A 22,020-nucleotide genomic window follows, 5' to 3' on the forward strand; every position below is an offset into this window, starting at 1 on the left:
GCGCCACCCTTCCTCCCCCCCTCCCCCCCCCCCCCCCCCCCCAGCGCACCTCACCACAGCTCCCACTCCAGGATGATCCGTCCTCCCCTTGGTCCCCCCCCAGGGATGAAGATGAGGTCCACACGCTCCCGGAGTCACCGGCAACCGAGCCGACTCCTGCATTGCCACTGGGACCGCGGCGCTCACAACGGAGGATCAAGGCACCCGATCGGCTGAATTTGTGAACTTTCCCCAAAATGTTTACCTTAAAATGCATGTAAATAGTTTTCCACCACCCCCGCTGGACTTTTTTAACAGGGGGTGAATGTGGTAGTCACCACTGATGTATATATCACATACGAGATGTAATCCCGTAAGGCTCCTGTACTACAGGTACGGGGGTAAATCCCTGCCTGCTGGCTCCACCCAGTAGGCGGAGTATAAATGTGTGTGCTCACCGAGCTGCAGCCATTTCGACAGCAGCTGCAGGAGGCTTCACATCTCTGCTTAATAAAGCCTCGATTACTCTGTACTCTCGTCCCGTCATAATTGATAGTGCATCAAACATCCTTCAACCCATCTTCAGTCTCCTCCTCTAAACACTGCGGGGTTTGCATCCAGTTCCCTCATTTTTGCTTTGTAAAGCATAATGGTATATCTCCTTTGTTTTTTTCTTTTAATATATAAATGTTATTTGTGTTGTATTCGATAGAATGTCCAGCACAGAAACAAGTTGTGCCGGTATTTATGCTGCCCATAGGTGTAATGTTGTAACAGGCTGTTAAGCAGTACATGACAGGGTATCACGCTATAATCAAGCTATAAATAAGATTATGCAGAATACTTGGTTTATTATAAGGCCTATCTGGAAAGAAAACTTTGATACAAAACCACACATAATGTTGGGCCAAAGTGCAACCTGTAGGGAATTCTACTCCACCATTGGCCCCTTTTATGGGTCCTCTGGTGAAGACTGCTCCACTGCCTGCTTTCTAATTTGGAAATAATCAAGGATCCATGAATGGCAAGGATCACTTAGCAGCAATATATTGGAATAATAATAATAATAGTAATCGCTTATTGTCACAAGTAGGCTTTAATGAAGTTACTGTGAAAAGCTCCTAGTCGCCACATTCCGGCGCCTGTTCGGGGGGGCCAGTACGGGAATTGAACCCATGCTGCTGGTCTTGTTCTGCATATTGGGGACAGTAAAAGAGTGACTGAATGAGGAGCTATCCAAATCAGAATTCGAGAAACAAAATGAGGGACAATCATTGCTGTCTTAAGTCTTTGAAATGATGCAAACTCTTAGTGGACGAGGTAAATTGGAAAAGGAGACGGGGGGAATTGAAAGGAGGTCTCAGTGCAACATGGGCTGAAGCAAAATCAAAGGCAAATCACCAGACATCCAAATCTCGGCAAATAGGTGTCACAACTGTTTAGCAATCAAAGAGAACAAAATACATTCATATGCATAACAAGCAGGAGATGGCTTCGTAAAATGTGGTGCCAAAATGGAAGGACAGTGCAGAGTAATGGGGCAGGGATGTGTTATAATTAATGAGGCCTTGAGTAATGCAGTTGAAATTAGAAAGTATTTCAGTGATCTTCTTACAATAGGAACTCTAGGTATATCATCGATTTTTTTTATTTTTATTTTTTTATTTTTTTTTCTTCCCCCCCCCCATGCTTTGCAGCCAAGTTTTTGGAGCAATGATCCTGGTATTGATGTCTGAAGTCATCTCCTCTTATAGCCTTCTGAGTAGAGGCCCCAAACCCTTTGTATAGGGGGTTGACTAGAAAAAGGGATTTAGCGGAAGACTTGAGAAAACAAGGAGGCATATGTTTATGAATCCAGCCAAAAACAGATGGATGATGGATTTAAAGGTGAGCAGAAGAGATGAAAAAGTGAATTGAGGGAACATGGTGGCGCAGTGGTTAGCACTGCTGCCTAACGGTGCCGATGTCCCAGGTTCAATCCCGGCGCTGGGTCACATTCTCCCCATGTTTGCGTGGGTTTCGCCCCCACAACCCAAAGATGTAGGGTAGGTGGATTGGCCACACTAAATTGGCCCTTAATTGGAAAAAATGAATTGGGTACTCTAAATTTATTTCTAAAAAAGAACAAGTGAATTGGAGATCATGTGGTCTGCTTACAATGAGATTATCCTGAAAGAAAATGGCAGGTTTAATCAGTGAGTTAAGATACGTGAAAATTCTCAATGACCAATAAATGGAAACCCAAGATTTGTGATTTTAGGGAAGAAACCAAGAACGTTCAGGGAACAGTGATAAGTGATTGAGGGCAAATGGATAGTATTGCTGAGTAAGTCACTGCACGTCAGTCAAATGTTCCTGCCATTTCTACACTGTAGCGCACAAAGACTCACGAGAGACGAATAGAGATGAAGTCGATGAGGCTTTATTAAGCGTGACATGTTCCCCGCAGTTCAGTAACAGACTGGCCTGCGGGGGAGAACTCCTGGTTCTTATACTCCGCCTTCAGGACGGAGCTAGAGGTCAACAGCCAACCAGGACCCGGGATCTGTCAGCCAATTACATCACGGCTTCACAGTCGGATATGCGGGGGAGAGGGTACGCATCTAGTTGTGTGTACCTGTTGATGGTCTGGCTATAGTCTATGACCATCCTTTGCTTCTCCCCTGTCTTTACTACTACCACCTGTGCTCTCCAGGGACTTTTGCTGGCCTGGATTATGCCTTCGTTCAGTAGCCGCTGGACTTCGGACCGAATGAATGTCCGGTCCTGGGCGCTGTACTGTCTGCTCCTAGTGGCAACGGGTTTGCAATCCGGGGTGAGGTTTGCAAACAAGGATGGGGGCTCAACCTTGAGGGTTGCGAGGCCGCAGATAGTGAGTGGGGGTGTTGGGCCGCCGAATTGGAAGGTTAGGCCCTGCAGATTGCACTGGAAGTCTAATCCCAGTAATGTGGGCGCGCAGAGTTGGGGAAGGACGTAGAGCCTGTAGTTTTTAAACTCCCTCCCTTGCACCATTAGGGTTACTATGCAGAAGCCTTTAATCTGTACGGAGTGGGATCCTGCAGCTAGGGAAATCTTTTGCGCACTGGGACGGATGGTCAAAAAACAGCGTCTTACCGTGTCGGGGTGGATGAAGCTTTCTGTGCTCCCGGAGTCGAGCAGGCATGGTGTCTCGTGCCCGTTTATCAGCACCATTGTTGTCGTCGTCTGGAGCGTCCGGGGCCGTGCTTGGTCCAGCGTCATTGAGGCCAGACGTGATCGTAGTGCTTGAGCGTCTTCCTCGAACCCCGTGGAGCCGTCGACACTGGGGTCCGTTGTTGCCGTCCAAGATGGCGGCGGGGGTGAACAAAATGGCCGCCCCCATGCATCGCACATGGCTGGGGGGGTCACAAGATGGCGGTGGGGTGGACAAAATGGCTGCCCCCATGCATCGCACAGGGCTGGGGGGTCCCAAGATGGCGGCGCCCCTCCTCCCCTCGTGGTGGCCGGGACCCAAAATGGCGGCGCCTGCGGGTCGCACATGGGGCGCTGGGGGGGGGGTTGGTGAGCGTTTGAAACGCGCAGGACTCCTTGTTCTCCGGGGACAGCGGTGGCCGCGCCCCAAAATTGCTGCGCTTGCGGGTCGTACACAGGGCACTGGGGGGGGGGTTGGGGAGCGTTAGAAACGCGCAGGACTGCTTCTTCTCCTGGGACAGCGGCGACCTCCCGGGACCGGCACACAGCCGCGAAATGGCCCTTTTTCCCGCAGCTCTTGCAAATCGCTGCGCGGGCCGGGCAGCGCTGCCGGGGGTGTTTCGCCTGGCCGCAGAAATAGCAGCGGGCTCCCCCGGGACGACTTGAAATATGAACCGCGCAAGCCTGTGGGGGGGGGGGGGGGTTTGTCGCGACGGGGGTCCACGGAGCCCAAGGGGCTGCCGCGCGGTCGGGGCCGTACGCGCGGGTGTTTCGCGCGGCTACATCCAGGGAGGCTGCAAGGGCCCGTGCCTCTGAGAGTCCCAGCGACTCTTTTTCCAAAAGTCTTTGATGGATTTGGGGAGAGTTCATACCTGCGACAAAAGCATCGCGCATCAACATGTCCATGTGTTCAATCGCGTTTACCGGCGGGCAGCTGCAGGCCCATCCCAAAATTAGCAGCGCGGCGTAGAATTCGTCCAGCGATTCTCCGGGACTTTGCCGTCTCATTGCGAGTTGGTAACGTGCGTAGATCTGGTTCACTGGGCGAATATAGATGCTCTTTAGTGCTGCGAACGCCGTCTGGAAATCCTCTGCGTCTTCGATGAGAGGGAAAATTTCCGGGCTTACCCTCGAGTGCAGGACCTGTAGTTTCTGGTCTTCTGTGACCCGGCCGGGGGCCGTTCTGAGGTAGGCCTCGAAACAAGTCTGCCAGTGTTTGAAAACTGCTGCTGAGTTCACTGCGTGGGGGCTGATCCTCAGGCATTCCGGGATGATCCTGAGCTCCATAATCCTTTAAGCACGCTTAATAAATTGTAGCGCACAAAGACTCACGAGAGACGAATAGAGATGAAGTCGATGAGGCTTTATTAAGCGTGACTTGTTCCCCGCAGTTCAGTAACAGACTGGCCTGCGGGGGAGAACTCCTGGTTCTTATACTCCGCCTTCAGGGCGGAGCTAGAGGTCAACAGCCAACCAGGACCCGGGATCTGTCAGCCAATGACATCACGGCTTCACAGTCCCATATGACCCCTAATGCATACTACCACATACAACACCATGTTAACCATGAAGGATGCGAGCAGGGATGCCCAGAGTTCCCATGTTTCAGCGACGAGTGCTGTGAGAAGCCAAGAAAATGAAAATATTGGATGGATTACCAATAACAACATAACTCTGATTTATGAAGTACCTTGAACACAGGAAAACTATCGAAACAAAAGGACAATAAATCAACTGAGATGTTCGGAAAGCAACAAAATCAATGGGCAGAATTTTACCTCTTTCCTCAAAGTCACCACTGATGGGTTGGCAGGGAGGGGGCATAAAATTGAGCACCATGGCAGTGTTGTGGAGCAGCCAAATATACAAAATAATCTTGGGAGACCCAGGTACAGAATGGCCAGTTATTCGCCAACACGTTGGGAGGTTGGGAGAGCACAACCTCACAGCTGACTCTGTCCGGTTGAGAAATCAAGCAATGCTTATATATTGGAGGTCATATAGGCAAGGCATTATTTATATTTGTAGGGTTCAGACTTTTGCATGAAATAAGTTGCAGATGTTCACAAGGCAGAGTTAAGTATATTTCACCTTTATCCTTCGATGGCTCCTCTCTAATCCCTTTCCCTTGTTTCTAACCGGCTCGGCACCATTAGCAGTGCCTACTACCTTAACAAGTTGCAGACGGTAAAAAACAAGTTACTGATATGGACCTTGCTGGTGTCGGTGTCCTTTGCCACATCAGCTTGTTGCTGGGTGATGTCTTTACCCTGAGTGTGGAATTCTCTTTAACCTTTCTAAAACACGATATATTTTTTAAATTTAAAGCGCCCAATTCTTTTTTCCATTTCGGGGACAATTTAGCGTCTCATGGATATCCAGTTTTGAGTTGTTAGATCTGTTTGAAATCTATCCAATTAAGACAGTGATAGTGCCAACAGGATCGATAGTATCCACAATTTGAAGACAGGATTTTGTCTCAACATGAACTGTGCAGTGGTTATTCCCAACAATACTGTCATGGGGAGATGTATTCTGACGGGTAGATAGAAGGGCAGCATGGTAGCATTGTGGATAGCACAATTGCTTCACAGCTCCAGGGTCCCAGGTTCGAATCCGGCTTGGGTCACTGTCTGTGCGGAGTCTGCACATCCTCTCCGTGTGTGCGTGGGTTTCCTCCGGGTGCTCCGGTTTCCTCCCACAGTCCAAAGATGTGCAGGTTAGGTGGATTGGCCATGACAAATTGCCCTTAGTGTCCAAAATTGCCCTTAGTGTTGGGTGGGGTTACTGGGTTATGGGGATAGGGTGGAGGTGTTGACCTTGGGTAGGGTGCTCTTTCCAAGAGCCTGTGCAGACTCGATGGGCCAAATGGCCTCCTTCTGCACTGGATATTCTATGATCTATGATGTGGACAAGGTCCAGAAGGTGGTTTCCTCTTGTTAGTTCCCTCAGCATCTACAGAGACCTAGTCTAGCAGTTATCTTCTTTCGGACTCAGCCAGCTGGGTCCGTAGTGGTGCTACAGAGCCACTGTTGGGTTAGTGATGAACATTGAGGTCCCCCACCCAGAGTACATTCTGTGCTCTTGCCTCCCCCAGTGCTTCCTCCAATTGGTGTTCAACATGGTGGAGTGCGGATTCATTCACTGAAGGGGCAGTGGTGTGTGGTAATCAGCAGGAGGTTACCTTGCCCATGTTTGGCCTGATGCCATGTGACTTGATGGGTACAGAGTCGATGTTGAGGACTCCCAGGGCAACTCCCTCCTGACTGTATATCACTGTTCTGCCATCTCTTCTGGGTATTTAGTGCCAGTGGGTCAATGCATACCGAGGGATGGTGTTGGTGATGTCGGTGGTGTCTGGAACATTGTCTATAAAGATATGATTCTGTGAGTATGACTATGTCAAGCTGTTGCTTGACCAGTCTTCGAGGCAGCTCTCCCAATTTTGGCATAAACCCCCAGATGTTAGTAAGGAGGACTTTGAAGGGTTGACAGAGCTGAGTTTGCCATTGTGGTATCTGGTGCCTAGGTCGATGCCAGGTGGTCTGTCCAGTTTCATTCCTTCTTATGGATTTCATAGCGGTTTTGATACAAGTGGCTTGCTAGGCCATTACAGAGGGCATTTAAAAGTCAACCAGATTAGTGTGGGTCTGGAGTCACATGTCAGCCAAACAAGATTTCCTGTCCATAAAATACTTTACTGAACCATATGGGTTTTTACGGGAATCAGCAATGGTTTCATGCTCAACTTACCGAAACCAGCAGTTTAATTTCAGATTTATTAACTGAATTTAAATTCCACTAGCGGCAGGGTAGAACAGTGGGTCTCGGATTCTATTCCAGCCTTGGGCCACTGCCTGTGTGGAGTTTGCACTTTCTCCCCGTGTCTGCGTGGGTTTCCAAAGGCTACTCCGGTTTCCTCCCACAGTCCAAAGATGGGCAGGTTAGGTGGATTGGCAATGCTAAATTGCCCCTTAGTGTCCGAAAGGTAGGTGGGGTTACTGGGTTACGGGGATAGGGTGAGGGCATGGGCCTAGGTAGGCTGCTCTTTCAGAGGGTCGGTGCAGACTCGATGGTTGCCTCCTGTACTGTAGGTATTCTATGATTCTAACTGCCATGGTGGGATTCAAACACAGAGCGTGTCCCCAGAGCACTAGCCTGGGCCTTGGAATTACTAGTCTGGTGACATTACCCCAGAATTGAGTTTGAGATGTTCTTGGTTCTATTTTGTTACTCTCAATGACACATTTCTTATTTTGGTGTATTGTGATTTTATACACAAACTATACAGATCAAAAATTGAATTGATATCGGAGGTGTGATTATGTCACCATCATGCTGAGTGGTGGACTGTGTTGGACCTGAGTTCTCATAGCGAATCATGAGCTCAATAAAGACTCGTATACATATTGGAATATATTGTGTCATGTACCTGAGTCCTCATTAATTCAATATTATCGCAAGCTGCTGCCATGGGAGCTCAGTTCATGGCTGCCATCTTGTCCTTCGCAGCCACTTTCGAAAGGGAATTCAGCAGTGACGTATCATTCCAACACTTGGTTCTGAGGCGTCGCTCAGGGCAGTGGCCTTGGCTCCATGCCCCCTCTCAGCATATTATTCTTGCAGGCGATCGAAAGAGATGGATACATCTAATAATAATAATCGCTTATTGTCACAAGTAGGCTTCAATGAAATTACTGTGAAAAGCCCCTAGTCGCCACATTCGGGCGTCTGCTGAAATGTTGAAGAAAATAGATAGAAATCTGCAAAGCTTTTACCTGATTAGTTGGTATCCCGTAACATCGTAACATTTTACAGATTTATTTCCCATTGCAGGCTCGGGTTTGAAGATCCAGATTGTACAATGATGAAGACTCACGGTTGTTTAATGTTTCTCCTGGCGATGTTTTCTTTAGATGTCTCCAGCTACTCAGGTCAGTATGAGATCTAAATACCTATTGTATTGTAGACATAGCACATACCCTTGACATAGATGGCAAATTGTCCTGGTACCGATGGAGCAGTCCCTAGCATGGATGGCACACTGTCCTCGTACAAATAGTGCATCGGAACATTGGCCCCTTCAGCCTGGTCCGCCATTCAACATAATGAGATCTTTGACCTCAACATAATTTTCCCATACTATTCCCTAAACAATTTTATTGACTAGAAATCCAACCACTTCTGTCTTGAACATGCTCAATGATTGAGCCTCCCCAACTCTCTTGGGTAGGGTTCAGCTAGCAACTCCTCCATCTCTTAAATTCATTTTTAAAGAAGAATTTCACTACCCTCAGAGTGAAGGAATTTCTCCTCATCTCGGTCCTAAATGGCCTTCCTCTTTTTTTGAGAATATTAAATGCCTGAAGAAATAGCACATTTCCTTGTACGGTTGAAACATTGGAGTATTTTCTTGGGTAAATGGCACACTCCTTGGACAAGTAACACACTGGTGCAGATGGTGTACTGTCTTGGTACCATTCACAATCATGTTACCATATCCGAGATAAGCTTCCAACATATGTCTGTTCCATGACCTAGACCACTTACTCCCACCTCTGTAACATTACCCGACCCTTTCCCTCATCTGCTGCTGAAAGCCCATATCCATGCCTTTGATATCTCTAAACTTGACTATTCCAATATTCTCCTGGCTGGCCTCCCATCTTACATCCTACATAAACTTTAATACGTCCAAAACTCTGCTGCCCGTATCTTAACTCACAAAAAGTCCTGTTCACCCACCGCATCTATGTTTGCTGACCTACAATTTTACTTCCATTTTCCCCTATCTCTGTAATCCACCCTGGCCTCTTGTGCATTGACAGTTTTAATCACTTTACCATTGGCAATCATTCATTCATCTGCCTGGACCCTAAGCTCCATTCTGGTACAAATTCAACACTCCCTGGGGTGATGGTGCACTGTCCAACAGACAACAGTTTTGAAGACTGTTCATTTTACTTTCCAGTATTTTTACCAGAAAGAGATGCCAGTGATGTCTTAAGAATTAGGAAACGAGCTAATTACCTCTTTGAAGAGCTTAGACCTGGAAATTTGGAAAGGGAGTGTTACGAAGAAAAGTGTGATTTCGAAGAAGTTAAAGAGATCCACAATTCGTTAGATGAAGCTGTGAGTATCCTGCAGTCAATCACCTCAGCATCCAGATTAATACATCACCAACACTCTTAATTTTTTTAACAATTTTCTGATATTATACTATTGCTTTAATCTTGAAATTTGATGGCCACAGAAGACTGAGGGAAAGATGCATCTCTCTTTTCAATCCTGATTTAATATACAGCAAAACAATTGTGTAAAATCAAAGCATTGGCAAAGTTGGCAGTGTTGTCAATGTCACAGTGCTTTCCTGAGAATGGGTTTGACAAATTGTTTCCTTTTCGTGAGAGAGGATAAGACCAGCATCGCAAACTGCACTTTCCATTAATAGTAATGTCTATAAGTGAAATGTAGTTCATGGCTAAAACTGCTTAAAATGATAAGTAACAGGGTAGTCAGATGTTCCTTCTGTTGCTCGCTCCCACCACACCACTCCTGTCTCAACAGCTCTGTACTGAATTACATGATCTTCATCAGGCAACAATCCGTCTGCTACAATTAGCTTCAGGTTAAATCATGAGAAATAGGAGCAGAAGTAGGCCATTTGGCCCATTGAATCTGCTCCTCCATTCACTAGGATTATGACTGATCTGATATGATAAGCCTCATCTCCACTTTCCCTTACTGATTAAAAATCTGTCTATCTCAACCATGAACACAACCCAGTCTCTACAGCTCTCTGCGGTAAAGAACTCCACAGATTCACTACCCTCTGAGAGAAGAAAATCCTCCTCATCTCTCTCTTAAATGGGCGACCTCTTATTCTGACATTATGTCCTCTGGTCCTAGACTCTCCCACAAAGGGAAACCACCTCTCAGCGTCTACCCTGTCAAGCCCGCTGATAATCTTATATTTATCTACAAGGCTACCTCTCATTCTTCTAAACTCCAGTGAGTACAGGATCTATAAGGCTACCTCTCATTCTTCTAAACTCCAGTGAGTACAGGATCAACCTATTCAATCTCTCCTCATTAGAAAATCCCTCCATACCTGGGATCATCCCAGTAAACCTTCTCTATACTGTCTCCAATGCCTGTACATCTTGCATAAGGGGACCAAAACTGTTCACAGTATTCCAGGTGTGTTCTAACTAGTCCCTTGTATAGTTTTAGCAAGACTTCCCTATTTTATATTCCATTCCCTTTGAAATACAAGCCAACAGGGTAAAGGATGGAGTGACTTGGTTTGTGCTATCCAGTGGCCTCTGTTACTAGTTGAATATGGCTAGACTGCGGGGGTCAGATGCTGTTACCTTGGGTTTACTTCAGGCACATTGTTTATGTTGAGAATGCCCAAATCTTAGTATTTGTGGCTCCAGTGAGCAGGTACCTTGGGGTTTGGGTGCATACGAGGGTGCCTGACTCATACAGTGGGTTAAACAGAATGGACTGGGCTTCACTACACTCTCCCACTGGGAGAAGTTGTTCTGGTGAGCCACTGCTATTTATGATCCACAACTTCATTTTTCCTTCAAACCGTAACAATATGATTGCCAGTGAGAATGCAAGTTTTGTTCAAAGAAAAGAACTGGACATCTGTGAAGTGTCTCAGGTGCTGAGTTGAGATCGCTGCATTCGGCAAAGCTGCAAACTCCAGTTACCTTCAGGTGCTGCAGAGAACACAAGAAAATGGTGCTTTGCAACGAAATGCCAGAGCAAGAAAGTGGAGATAGTGCATCTTTAATGAGAACAGGAAGCATATAATTTAGTAACATTTTAGATTTCTAACACCAGCAGTATTTTACTTTAATTTGAGCCAGGAAAGTCTGTTCAGAGTATATTTCAAGCTCGTCCTTTTATCAATTATGTATCCTTTTTTTTACATTTCAAGTCATGCATATAATAGACATGTGTTTAGTTGATGTAAATTAGCTGCTTATGACAAGAACCTAGTCAGGTGAATTTTTTTTACAGACATGCAAAGAGTGAATTATGACTGCTCACTTACTTGACAATAGTTTAATTAATGTATAAAGCACAGATTAGATAATGATCGATGAGGTGGCACAGTGGATGGCACTGCTGCCACACAGCACCAGGAACCCGGTTTTGATTCCAACATTGGGTGACTGTCCGTATGGAGTTTGCGTTTTCTCCCCGTGTCTGCGTCAGTTTCCTCCGGGTTCTCCAGTTTCTTTCCACAGTTCAAAGATGTGTGAGATAGAGGGATTGGCCATGCTATATTGCCCATTAGTTTCCAACAGGTAGGTGGGGTTAGGGCGGTGGCATGAGCCTAGATAGGGTGCTCTTTCGGAGGGTCGGTGCAGACTCGATGGTCCGAATGACTTCCTTGTACTCTGTAGGGATTCTTTGTGGAGTTTGTGAAATATGGGTGAGGGACTTCAGGGTGATTTAATTGGCACATTGAAAATTATGAGAGGAGCTAAAAAAAACATTCACTATAGTGAAGGCTCCAAGCCGTAGGAACATAACTTTTTTTAAAATTTTATGGTTTTTTTTATTGTTTAGACATTTAGAGTACCCAATTCATTTTCTTTCCAATTGAGGGGCAATTTAGCGTGGCCAATCCACCGAGCTTGCACATCTTTTGGGTTGTGGGGGTGAAACTCACACAAACATGGGGAAAATGTGCAAACTCCACACGGACAGTGACCCAGAGCTGGGATTGAACCCGGGACATCGGTGCCATGAGGCCGCAGTGCTAACCCACTGCGCCACTGTGCTGCATCTTTTTTTTTTACATTTGGAGTACCTAATTCCTTTTTTACAATTAAGGAGCAATTTAGGGTGGCCAATCCACCTACCCAGCACATCTTTGGGTTGTGGGGGGTGAAACCCACGCAAACACGGAGGGAATGTTCAAACGCCTCACGGAAAGTGACCCAGAGCCGGGATCGAACCTGGGACCCCAGCGCCATGAGGAAGCAGTGCTAACCACTGTGCCACTGTGCTGCCCGCTATGGAACATAGCTTGATAGATATGGTCAGAAGATATATAGGATGGGCGGTGCGGTGGCGCAGTGGTTAGCACTGCTGCCTCACGACACTAAGGACCTGGGTTCGATCCCGGCCCCAGGTTACTGTCCATGTGGTGGAATTTGCACATTCTCCTCGTGTCTGCATGGGTCTCACCCCCACAACCCAAAAATGTGCAGGGTAGGTGGATTGGCCATGCTAAATTGCCCCTTAATTGGAAAAAAAATTCAAAAAGAAGATTTCTAGGTATGATCGAGGGATATGCTGGACAGGTGATATTGATGGATATGGAGAAAAAGCGTGGGATGTAGTGAAATGGTGATGTGGTGGACATAATCCACCATAAAATGGGCCGGCTTAGAAACCACAGAAAAGTTACAATACAGAAGGAGGCCATTTGGCCCATCTTGTCCATGCCAGCCCAAGGCCAGCCCCTTCTAATCCCAGCTTCTTGCACCCGGTCCATCACCCTGTAGCTTACAGCACTTACCATTCAGATCCAGGTAACTTTTTAAAAGAGTGCCTCCACCACCAACTGGGGCAGTGAATTCCAGACTCCCACTACCCACAGCCTAAAAAGGTTCTTCCTGTCCTGTCTAACCTTCTGCCATTTATCTTTAATCTATGTCCCCTGGTTCTAGAATTCTCTTACTTCCCGTACCGGCCTCCCCGAACGGCGCCGGAATGTGGTGACTAGGGGCTTTTCACAGTAACTTCATTGAGGCCTCCTTGTGACAATAAGCGATTATTATTATTATTATTATTCATCTACCCCTCTTCGTGTATTCCCATTTATTGTGCACTCCCTATAACTGTTTGACCTCCCTAAATGCATGACCTCGCACTTCTGTGTTGAATTTCATCTGCCACTTTATCACCCACTCCACCAACCCATCTACATCATTTTGGAGATTATAGCTATCCTCTACATTATCCTCTATTATAGCTTCTTGCGTCTGATAGGCAATTTTTCTGAATCTAACTCTTTTCCTATTCTTTTGTAAGGAGTGCACAATAGAAGCTATTCAATTTCATTGTATGATTATCACACCTGAGATTCCAGTCTCTTACTGTCGATGCATCTAATCAACTGTGTACATTTTTTTTTACAGTTAATATTTTGGAACCTGCATGTTGGTAAGTAAACTATTCTTCGTCAAATTGGATGAGAAAGAATAAGGAGGGAAGAACAAATGATAGCAAAAAGAACGCCTCAATATATGTGCACCCGAGAACTCTGATCTCAGAAGAAAAGCAGGCAAAAGAAGATTTGCGGCTGGCTTTGTCACCACAGATGTTCTTCCCCTCATCATCCCATATTCCGCAAGCTGTCAGTAATGCATTGTTCCAAATGGGTTAGGAGAGTTGAACAGGCTCCACTCTTCATCCCACTCCTGGGTTGGTTATAACAGAGTTTGAATTTGTGACCAATATAATTTGTTCATATTTACCATGTTCCTCAGAGCAATTGTCTTCATGTGTCATATCAAAGGCCCTACCTCTTTGCTCTGGGCAGTTCTCCACGTAATGATATTTCAAGTCACACTTGAAGCATCTATTTATTTGCGCTTGGGTATTCTTGGGATTCTCTTCTGATATAACCAAATTTTGCATCACCTGTCTGTCTTTAATCCTTTCGTTGACAACTGTGTCAGGTTTCTGCACTATTTCGAAATCTGGCAGTCAACAAATTTTCCATTTTTTTGTGTCACAGCAGAAGGCTGCAGGGAATGACAGTTTCCCCGGCAAACTTAGGACAGCATACATTTGATCCAGCAGTCTCCTCCAAGAACTGGGTGCCTGTTAGAACTAGCTGCCTGTCCTTATGAGACACCTCGGAACAACCTAGTAATTTTAACATTACCGCCAATCCAGTAGTCCCCACATTGAACCTGGTCAACCTTCTGTACAGATTACTGAAGTCCATGGCGTATTATTCCATGTCCATCTTCCAAAATCTACCAAATTCTGACTAGGCCTCATAGGTGTTTGACTGGTCATCCTTCTTGTAGACTCCATACAGGAATTTCCTTATATAGTCAAAGTCGTCATCACTATTGAACTGAGAGGTTACTTGCTTCTGATTTTACTTTGTGTAGGAAGTCACTCAGTTCGAGGACAGTTACGGATACGCCACAAATGTCACTGCATTGATGCCCACTTCTGATGAGACAATAAATAAAAGCTAGTTGCCATACTTGTGCTGAAGTAAGGGAAAAAGAACTAAAGCAGCCAGCCTGACAAATGACAGAGAAGTGTTGAAAGGCCCCACCACAGTGCTTGGAGGGGAGATGAAGATGCAGTCGTTATAGTGATCTCTATATGTGCATGTACACAAGGGGTTAATGTGTAATCAGTAGCACCACATGATCACTAGAGGGCTGGACCAACAGGGGTATAAAAGGCAGCCACATTGGGTCTCTCTCTCTCTTGCTCTCTTGGGTGCACTGTGACCAGGGCAATAGCAGACTAGTTCAGATGGCTAGTGGAGTTACGTATCATTACCGTAGTTAGATCTTGTTAACCTTATCACTAGTATCAAAGTTAAAGTAAAGAACTCATGCAATTATTGCTGTAGTTACTCAATAAACCTTTTATTACTACTGGACGATTTCAAATCTTCTTCATCGAGATTCAGAATACCTCATCACTAACCAAGGATTGAGTAGCACATGTTACCTACCACACAGATAACAAAACATGGTACCAGGTATGTTGGCTTTAACAGAACTAGCTAGATTAGGTTAGACAAAAAGAGTACAAAATTCAAACTGGATATTCGACTGTGGAAGACTTCGCAGCAAATGGATCCTCGACGACTAACTGTGGGACTCATTGGACCTCTAGGGGAGCTGGAAACAACCGGTAATTTCAGTTATGACTGGAAAAGATTTGAACAGATATTCCAAATATTTATCGCAGGTAATGATTTAAGCACGGTCTCTGATGCAACGAAAATAGCACTACTACTCTCAATAGGAGGGCATGAAGCTAGAGAAATCTATAATTGCTTTAATTACTTAGAAGGTGAAGACAACACCAAATTTGAAGTAATACTCAAAAAATGTGATGAACACTAAGAGTCAATCTGATGAGATGCTGGAAAGATTTAACTCTTGTCATAAATGCCAGAGAAACGGAGGCCCCATCACTGATTTTATTACAAGTTTCAAGTTAATACCACAAGGCTGTGATTATGCTGATTTCAGAGACACTATGATAATGGATCAATTAATTTATGGACTATCTAACAAAAATTTGAAGGAAGAACTTTCACAAGGTAAGTATCTAACACTAGAAACTGCTTTTGCCTTTTTTCACCTGCTATAAATATGGCAGTCAATAAGGCTGCCCTTTCTTTAGATATTGATATATTGCTTTCAGAGTCGCCAGGTATCAAATGATACCACCACAAGGTTCAACCGGATATCGATCAAAGAGCCAAACAACCAGTTAGTTAGTTCAAGATCAATGGTACTTTATTTACACACAAGATTAACTTACATATGCAACTAAGCACTACTAGTTAACTACACCTAACAACTATGACAACCTGTACTTAACTTCAGGTACCCGGCTTAGGTCAGAAGAACAGTGGCCTTTGTTCGAATCTGGATCTACTGGGTCTGGAGAAGTAACTGCTGTTCAGCTGGGCTCATCCGTCTGGTAGCGAGCGTTGAACTTGAACTTGCTTCTGGCAGTGCTATGATTGGAGATGGACGTTACCAGAGTGCCAGGTCCAAAAGAGATCGAACACATGGCAGTGTCTCTCTTTATCATTGGGGAGTTTTGTGCTCTTTTGGGCGGTCCTTAATTTAGACCCAATTAAGTGGGCAGTTCTCGATCACTGCCTTCGATCTGAGCCAATAAAGGTGCCTTGATGGCTGGGCATGTCCTAAGCGGTCGTTGACCCTGTTGTTTATGCTTCCTGAGTAAAGGGAGTGGCGCCGAAATGTCTGGACTTGTATCGGTTACCTGAGTATCAATCCTTTGTCTTACGGAGATGGGACATTAAAATGCTTACCGGTTGGGGGTTTCAATGCTGTCTGGGTTCTTTGCTCACAAATATCTATTCAGACTCTGTGCCTGCCTGAATCTTACATTGTCCACATTTCCCTTTAGGCATTGCGAACGTCCATGTTTCTTGCTGTAAGTGGCCATCCCAGATGGCTACACTGCTATACAAAAATGCCTTGCTTATGAACAAAAACAAAATCGATTCTGTGAGTCTTTACAAACACAGAATCCGTATCTGGAAAACAAAATCGATAAAAATGGCACGAACATTCACCACGAGGCAGAGGCAGGGTCTCACTCGATGCAACAGCACATTTTGATTGGCAGCCATCTTGAGCGAGAGCGATCGGCCAGTACGCACATGCGCACTTCTCAAAAAAGAAGGAAAACGGCAAAATACACTCGAGAAGCCGCGCATGCGTTGCAAAAAGAGCGCACAGTAAAGGAAACTCGAATTGCGCGTGCGTCACGAGCGTTATAACGTCAGAGGACCCGGACCATGCCCACTTAAAAGGGGAATGCACGAAAATGAACAAAAAGACATTTAAAGCTGCAAAACCCAATTTTCTTATCTCAAAAGACAGAATAATGCCTGAACTTACACCAGCAGTTGAAAATAACTTTCACAACACCCTGGAACAAGCAGTCTGCACCACCCAAAGTGAAGAGCACAATGACAAATTCGAAACCCAAGATGATTTGTTCATTGAACATGAAGAGAACAATAACAACTCCGAAACAAAAAGAGATGATTTGCCTACTGAACAATACATACAATACTACTCAGACATAGATGGCTGAGTTATTCGGATATGCTGATCACAGCATCAGCAACACGGTTGCAAAGCTCAACATAACTTTACTCATGGTAGATGAATCCAATACCATGATGCCATGGCAGATCGTCGATACATTGGATGACAGCAATACCCAAGAAGAAGATGCACAGATCGACTCTACAGCGAGAACACTGCATGACTTCACAGAGAGAGTAATGAAAGACTCCACAGAGAGAGCAATGAGAGACTCCACAGAGAGAGCGACGCAAGCCTCCACAAAGAGAACGACGCAAGCCTCCACAAAGAGAGTGACGCAAGCCTCCACAGACAGCTCGGTGACAGACTCAAAAATGGAAGCAAGCAAACACTCCATAGCGAACACCATGCATGAACAAGACCATGAAGGTCTGTCAAGCTTATTTGAGCCACCAGAAGAAGACTATGACAGTTGAGCCACCAGAAGAAGACTACGACAGTCTACCCAGCTTTTTTGAGCCACCAGAAGAAGACTATGAAAGTCTACCCAGCTCATTTAACCAACAGGAAGACACTGAATGTCGACCCACTGTATGTGAGACAAGTGACGAAGAAATCACAATTCCCATAAAGGATGTGTAGGATCACAGCGAGACTGACAGATCTCAGCCCGTCTGCACAGAAGCACTCAACAATCAGAGGAGGGCTACCCATGAGTCCAGAGAGACCATGCCAATTGAAGTCTTGAAGATTTTGACTCCAGAAGAGGAGCACCAAGAGTCCAAGGGAGACCACGTCAATAGAAATCCTGAAGATTTTGGCTCCAGAAGAGGAGCACCAAGAGTCCAGAGAGACCACGTCAATAGAAATCCTGAAGATTTTGGCTCCAGAAGAGGAGCACCAAGAGTCCAGAGAGACCACGTCAATAGAAATCCTGAAGATTTTGGCTCCAGAAGAGGAGCACCAAGAGTCCAAGGGAGACCACGTCAATAGAAATCCTGAAGATTTTGGCTCCAGAAGAGGAGCACCAAGAGTCCAGAGACCACGTCAATAGAAATCTTGAAGATTTTGACTCTAGAAGAGGGGCACCAAGAAACCAAAGGTGATTCAAATGAGCCAGTAATAACTCCAGAAGAGGAGCACAAAGAGATCACAGATGATTCAAGTGAACCAGAAATGACTCTAGAAGAGGAGTACCAAGGAAGCAAAGAAGAGGAATCAAATCCACCACAAATGACTGATGTCACCAACATCAATGCAACATCAGATAATTCTCACAATTCTCAAGAAGAAACGCTCAATGTAACAGATACCACAAAGGACACTGACGCCAATAACTGTGACACTGACTCTCATCATCCACACGGAACACTCATTGAGCACAACAAGAACAACAAAAACCGCAAGAAGCACAGCAGAAACAATGAAAACAACATGCAGTGCAACAAGAGCAACAAAAACAACAAGATGTGCTGCAGAAACAAGAACAACAACAGCAACATCAAAAACTATAAGCACAACAACAAAAACTATAAGAACAACAAAAACAACACAACACATAACAATAACAGAAACAAGTACGACAAGAAAAATAACAAGAACGATGGCGAAAACAACAAAAAGGGAAACAGCAAGCACGGCAAAAACAACAACAAGAACGACAACAAAAACGACCAAGACAGAAACGACAACAATGAAACAACGACCGGTACAACATGGTACAACTCTGCACATGAAGGACAATACCACAAACACAGGAAAAAGTCCAGGTCAAACAACAAAGATGACATACAGAATCAATATCACAAACACAAGAAAAAGCATAAATCAGACAACAAAATGGTTCGACCATTCAAAAACCTGTGGATGACTTGTTGGTTACTTAACACACAAGACCACTGACGACATTCACAAAGAAATAACAACATCAACACCACCACTTCAACAACAGAAGAAGAAAGCAACTTGACCGAACAAACTCATAAAGTATGGACTCACAAAATGTTTTTATTAAGATTGGACTCATAAATATTAATTGGCTTTGTATAATCATCAAGATCATCACAAATTGTACATAACATCATTTGTCTACCTATTTCATGCAAGCGAAAAAACCTAATAGGTTAAATGTATTAACATTTGACGGACTAACTCATTGATTTTATGTAATGCATTAGCAAACTGCATACATTATGTTTGTTCAATTTTCTTTACAACATACAGAAAATATGTATCACGAGAAAAAGGGGGATGTAGTGATCTCTAGATGTGCATGTATACAAGGGGTTAATGTGTAATCAGTAGCACCACATGATCACTAGAGGGCCGGACCAACTGGGGTACAAAAGGCAACCGCATTGGATCTCTCTCTCTCTCTCTCTCTTGGGTGCACTGTGACCAGGGCAATAGCAGACTAGTTCAGATGACAAATGGAGTTACGTATAGTTACCGTAGTTAGATCTTGTTAACTGGTTATAAAAAATGCGTAATTTTTAAAATTATAAATGTAGAATTCACCCTACAGAGAGCCTCACTCCACACCTCCTCCTCCAAAATGGGACCCAGCTCCTCCTCCCACTTAGCTTTCACCTCCTCCACGGAGACCTGCTCCTCCCCCATGATCCATCCGTATATTCCGGATGTGCTGTTCGCCTCCAACCCTGCAAAGAAAACAATCCTTTTATTTTTCTTCTTTATAAAAAAAATTGTAGAGTACCCAGTTAATTATTTTTCCAATTAAGGGACAATTTAGCATGGCCAATCTACCACTCTGCACATCTTTTGGGTTCTGGGGGTGAGACCCACGCAGACGCGGGGAGAATGTGCAAACTCCACACGGACAGTGACCCAGGGTTGGGATTGAACCTGGGTCTTTGGCGGCGTGAGGCAGCAGTGCTAACCACTGCACCACCGTCCGGCCCCTCCAAGAAACAATCCTTTCCAGCAAAGTGGACAGGGGCGCCACCAGGTATGTCGAGCAGCCTTGCCGTACCCAATCACGCACCTAAAAGCACCTGAACATATCCCCCTCACCAAGGCCTGCATTCTCCCTCAGCTCCTCCCAGTCAGCAAACCGTCCCACCAAAAATATATCCCTTACCCGTCCCAGCCCTTTACCTTTCCAACTCCCAAAAGCGGCATCAAGTTTTCCCGGCTGAAACAAATAATTCCCACAGATAAGGGACCACCTTGACACCCCCCCCCCCCCCCCCCCCACCCCCAGCCTGAAATGCTGGCGGAGCTGGCACTATATCTTTAACGTGGAGATAACATGGAGATTTGATGAATACTTCGCCGGAACAAACAGCAGAATAGCCATCGTCAATGCCTCCAGACATGACCCCTTACATGATCTCAGCTCTATCTTTACCCAGGCAACATCCTGGTACCAACCCCCCCCCCCTCCCCCCACCCCTCCATGCCCCCCCACCCGCCTGCCTCTCCCTCTGTAAGACCTCCCTCCAAGTCCGAGACAGTCACCTTGCCTATATAACCCCGTTATAAGCCGGTCCAGCCTCCGGATAAAAGCTTTAGCCAGGAAGACCGGAAGGCAGTGAAACAAGAACACGAACCTTGGCAAGATATTCATCCTAATTTCCTGCACCTAGCCCACCAGAGACGAGGAAAGCTGTCCCACCTCTGCAAGCCTGCCTTCACCACTTAGTCAAACTAGTGAAGTTCAGCTTGCGAAGCTACTCCCAGTCCTGTGCCACCTGACTCCCAGATAGTGAAAGCTAGTCCCAGCACATCAACAAGCTCGCCCCCTCACCTCAGCTCCCCCCTTGAGGGACCGGCCACAAAATACTCTTCCCAACATTCAACTTACAACCCAAAAATGAACAGAATCTCTCCAATACCCCCATAGTATCACTCATCACTGTCCCTGGCTTCCTTACAACAAGAGATTTTCAGCATAAAGGTCACCATGTGCTCTAACCCACACCCACAATCCCACACACACACAATCCCACTCCACTTGTTCGAGGTGTTCACGGCAGTTGCCAATGTCTTAATCACCAACGCAAACAGCAATGGAGACATAAGACTACCTTGCTTCGTCCCTCTATACAACCTAAAGGACCCTGAACTCATGGTGTTAGTTTGCACACTAGCCAACTGTGCCTCTTACAGCAGCCTCACCTATGACACAAACCCAAACGTTCCCAGAACCCTAAACAAGTCACCCTATTCAACCCTATCGAAGACCTTTCCTGGGTCCAACGACACAATTATCTCTGGCTGTGGCCCCACCGCCGGTGCAAGAACCACGTAAATTAGCCGCCTCTCACTTGATGACAACTTCCTGCCCTTTACAAAGCCCGCCTGGTCCTCACCCACAATCTCTGAAAGACATGGCTCCAATATTAACACCAGAACCTTGTGATCACGAATTGTGTGTGTGTACAAGTTCCTGAGAACTGATTAATGCCGACTATTAGACGTCAAGGAGTTCAGTCTTTCATTAAATGTATCTGTCATAGATGGTGATCAGTGTGCGCCTGATCCATGTACCAATAATGCAACCTGCCAGGATTTGATTGGTGGCTACCGCTGCCACTGTGCTGAAGGATTTGATGGACACCGATGCCAGTATGGTAAAGGTTATTTCTTTTTTTACTTGAATTATAGCTATTCTTCGATGTTTTCAGGTAATATCAGAAACAGTATTTGCTCTCCGTAAAACAAGGGTGATCTTTCTGTATCTCATGAGAGCATCAAAGAATGCAAGACCAGCTACTGTATAGCGCTCCCATCAATGCTCTCCCAGTTCACCTTGCATTGAACGGTAGTCTGCAATGCAACGCAGCCACTTCACAATTTCAGTTTGTGTTGTTTTAGATGATGAATATCAATCAGAAGATAGTGGTCCACGAAAATGTGACCCTGTTATTTATGAGGCGTGGGTAAGGTGGTGGGTTGGGGAACCTGGAAATGTGGGTGCCACAGAAGCCCTGCCAAATTTAATGGCAGAATCTTAATTAAATCAAAGTTTTCATCCCCTTTTTCTGGCCGCCGGCCAGCCGGTTTGAGCTGGCTTGGT

The 22,020-nt window shown here is 45.5% G+C and overlaps 1 protein-coding gene across 10 annotated transcripts in view; it reads left to right on the forward strand.

The window, feature by feature from the left end:
• LOC140389980 (vitamin K-dependent protein C-like) overlaps positions 1 to 22,020 on the forward strand; it is a 101,186-nt gene that overhangs the window by 44,909 nt on the left and 34,257 nt on the right. For 9 of the 10 annotated variants that reach the window (XM_072474720.1, XM_072474723.1, XM_072474721.1 and 6 more), the window contains exons 2-5: positions 7,987 to 8,084; positions 9,122 to 9,282; positions 13,320 to 13,344; positions 21,461 to 21,580. In XM_072474720.1, the coding sequence (XP_072330821.1) occupies positions 8,015 to 8,084; positions 9,122 to 9,282; positions 13,320 to 13,344; positions 21,461 to 21,580 (376 nt within the window). In that variant the 5' untranslated portion in view covers positions 7,987 to 8,014. The remainder of the gene's footprint in view (positions 1 to 7,986; positions 8,085 to 9,121; positions 9,283 to 13,319; positions 13,345 to 21,460; positions 21,581 to 22,020) is intronic. The other variant, XM_072474718.1, reaches the window with a different exon arrangement.

This window comes from Scyliorhinus torazame, chromosome 14 (assembly GCF_047496885.1).
Source record: "Scyliorhinus torazame isolate Kashiwa2021f chromosome 14, sScyTor2.1, whole genome shotgun sequence".
Lineage (NCBI taxonomy): Eukaryota > Metazoa > Chordata > Chondrichthyes > Carcharhiniformes > Scyliorhinidae > Scyliorhinus > Scyliorhinus torazame.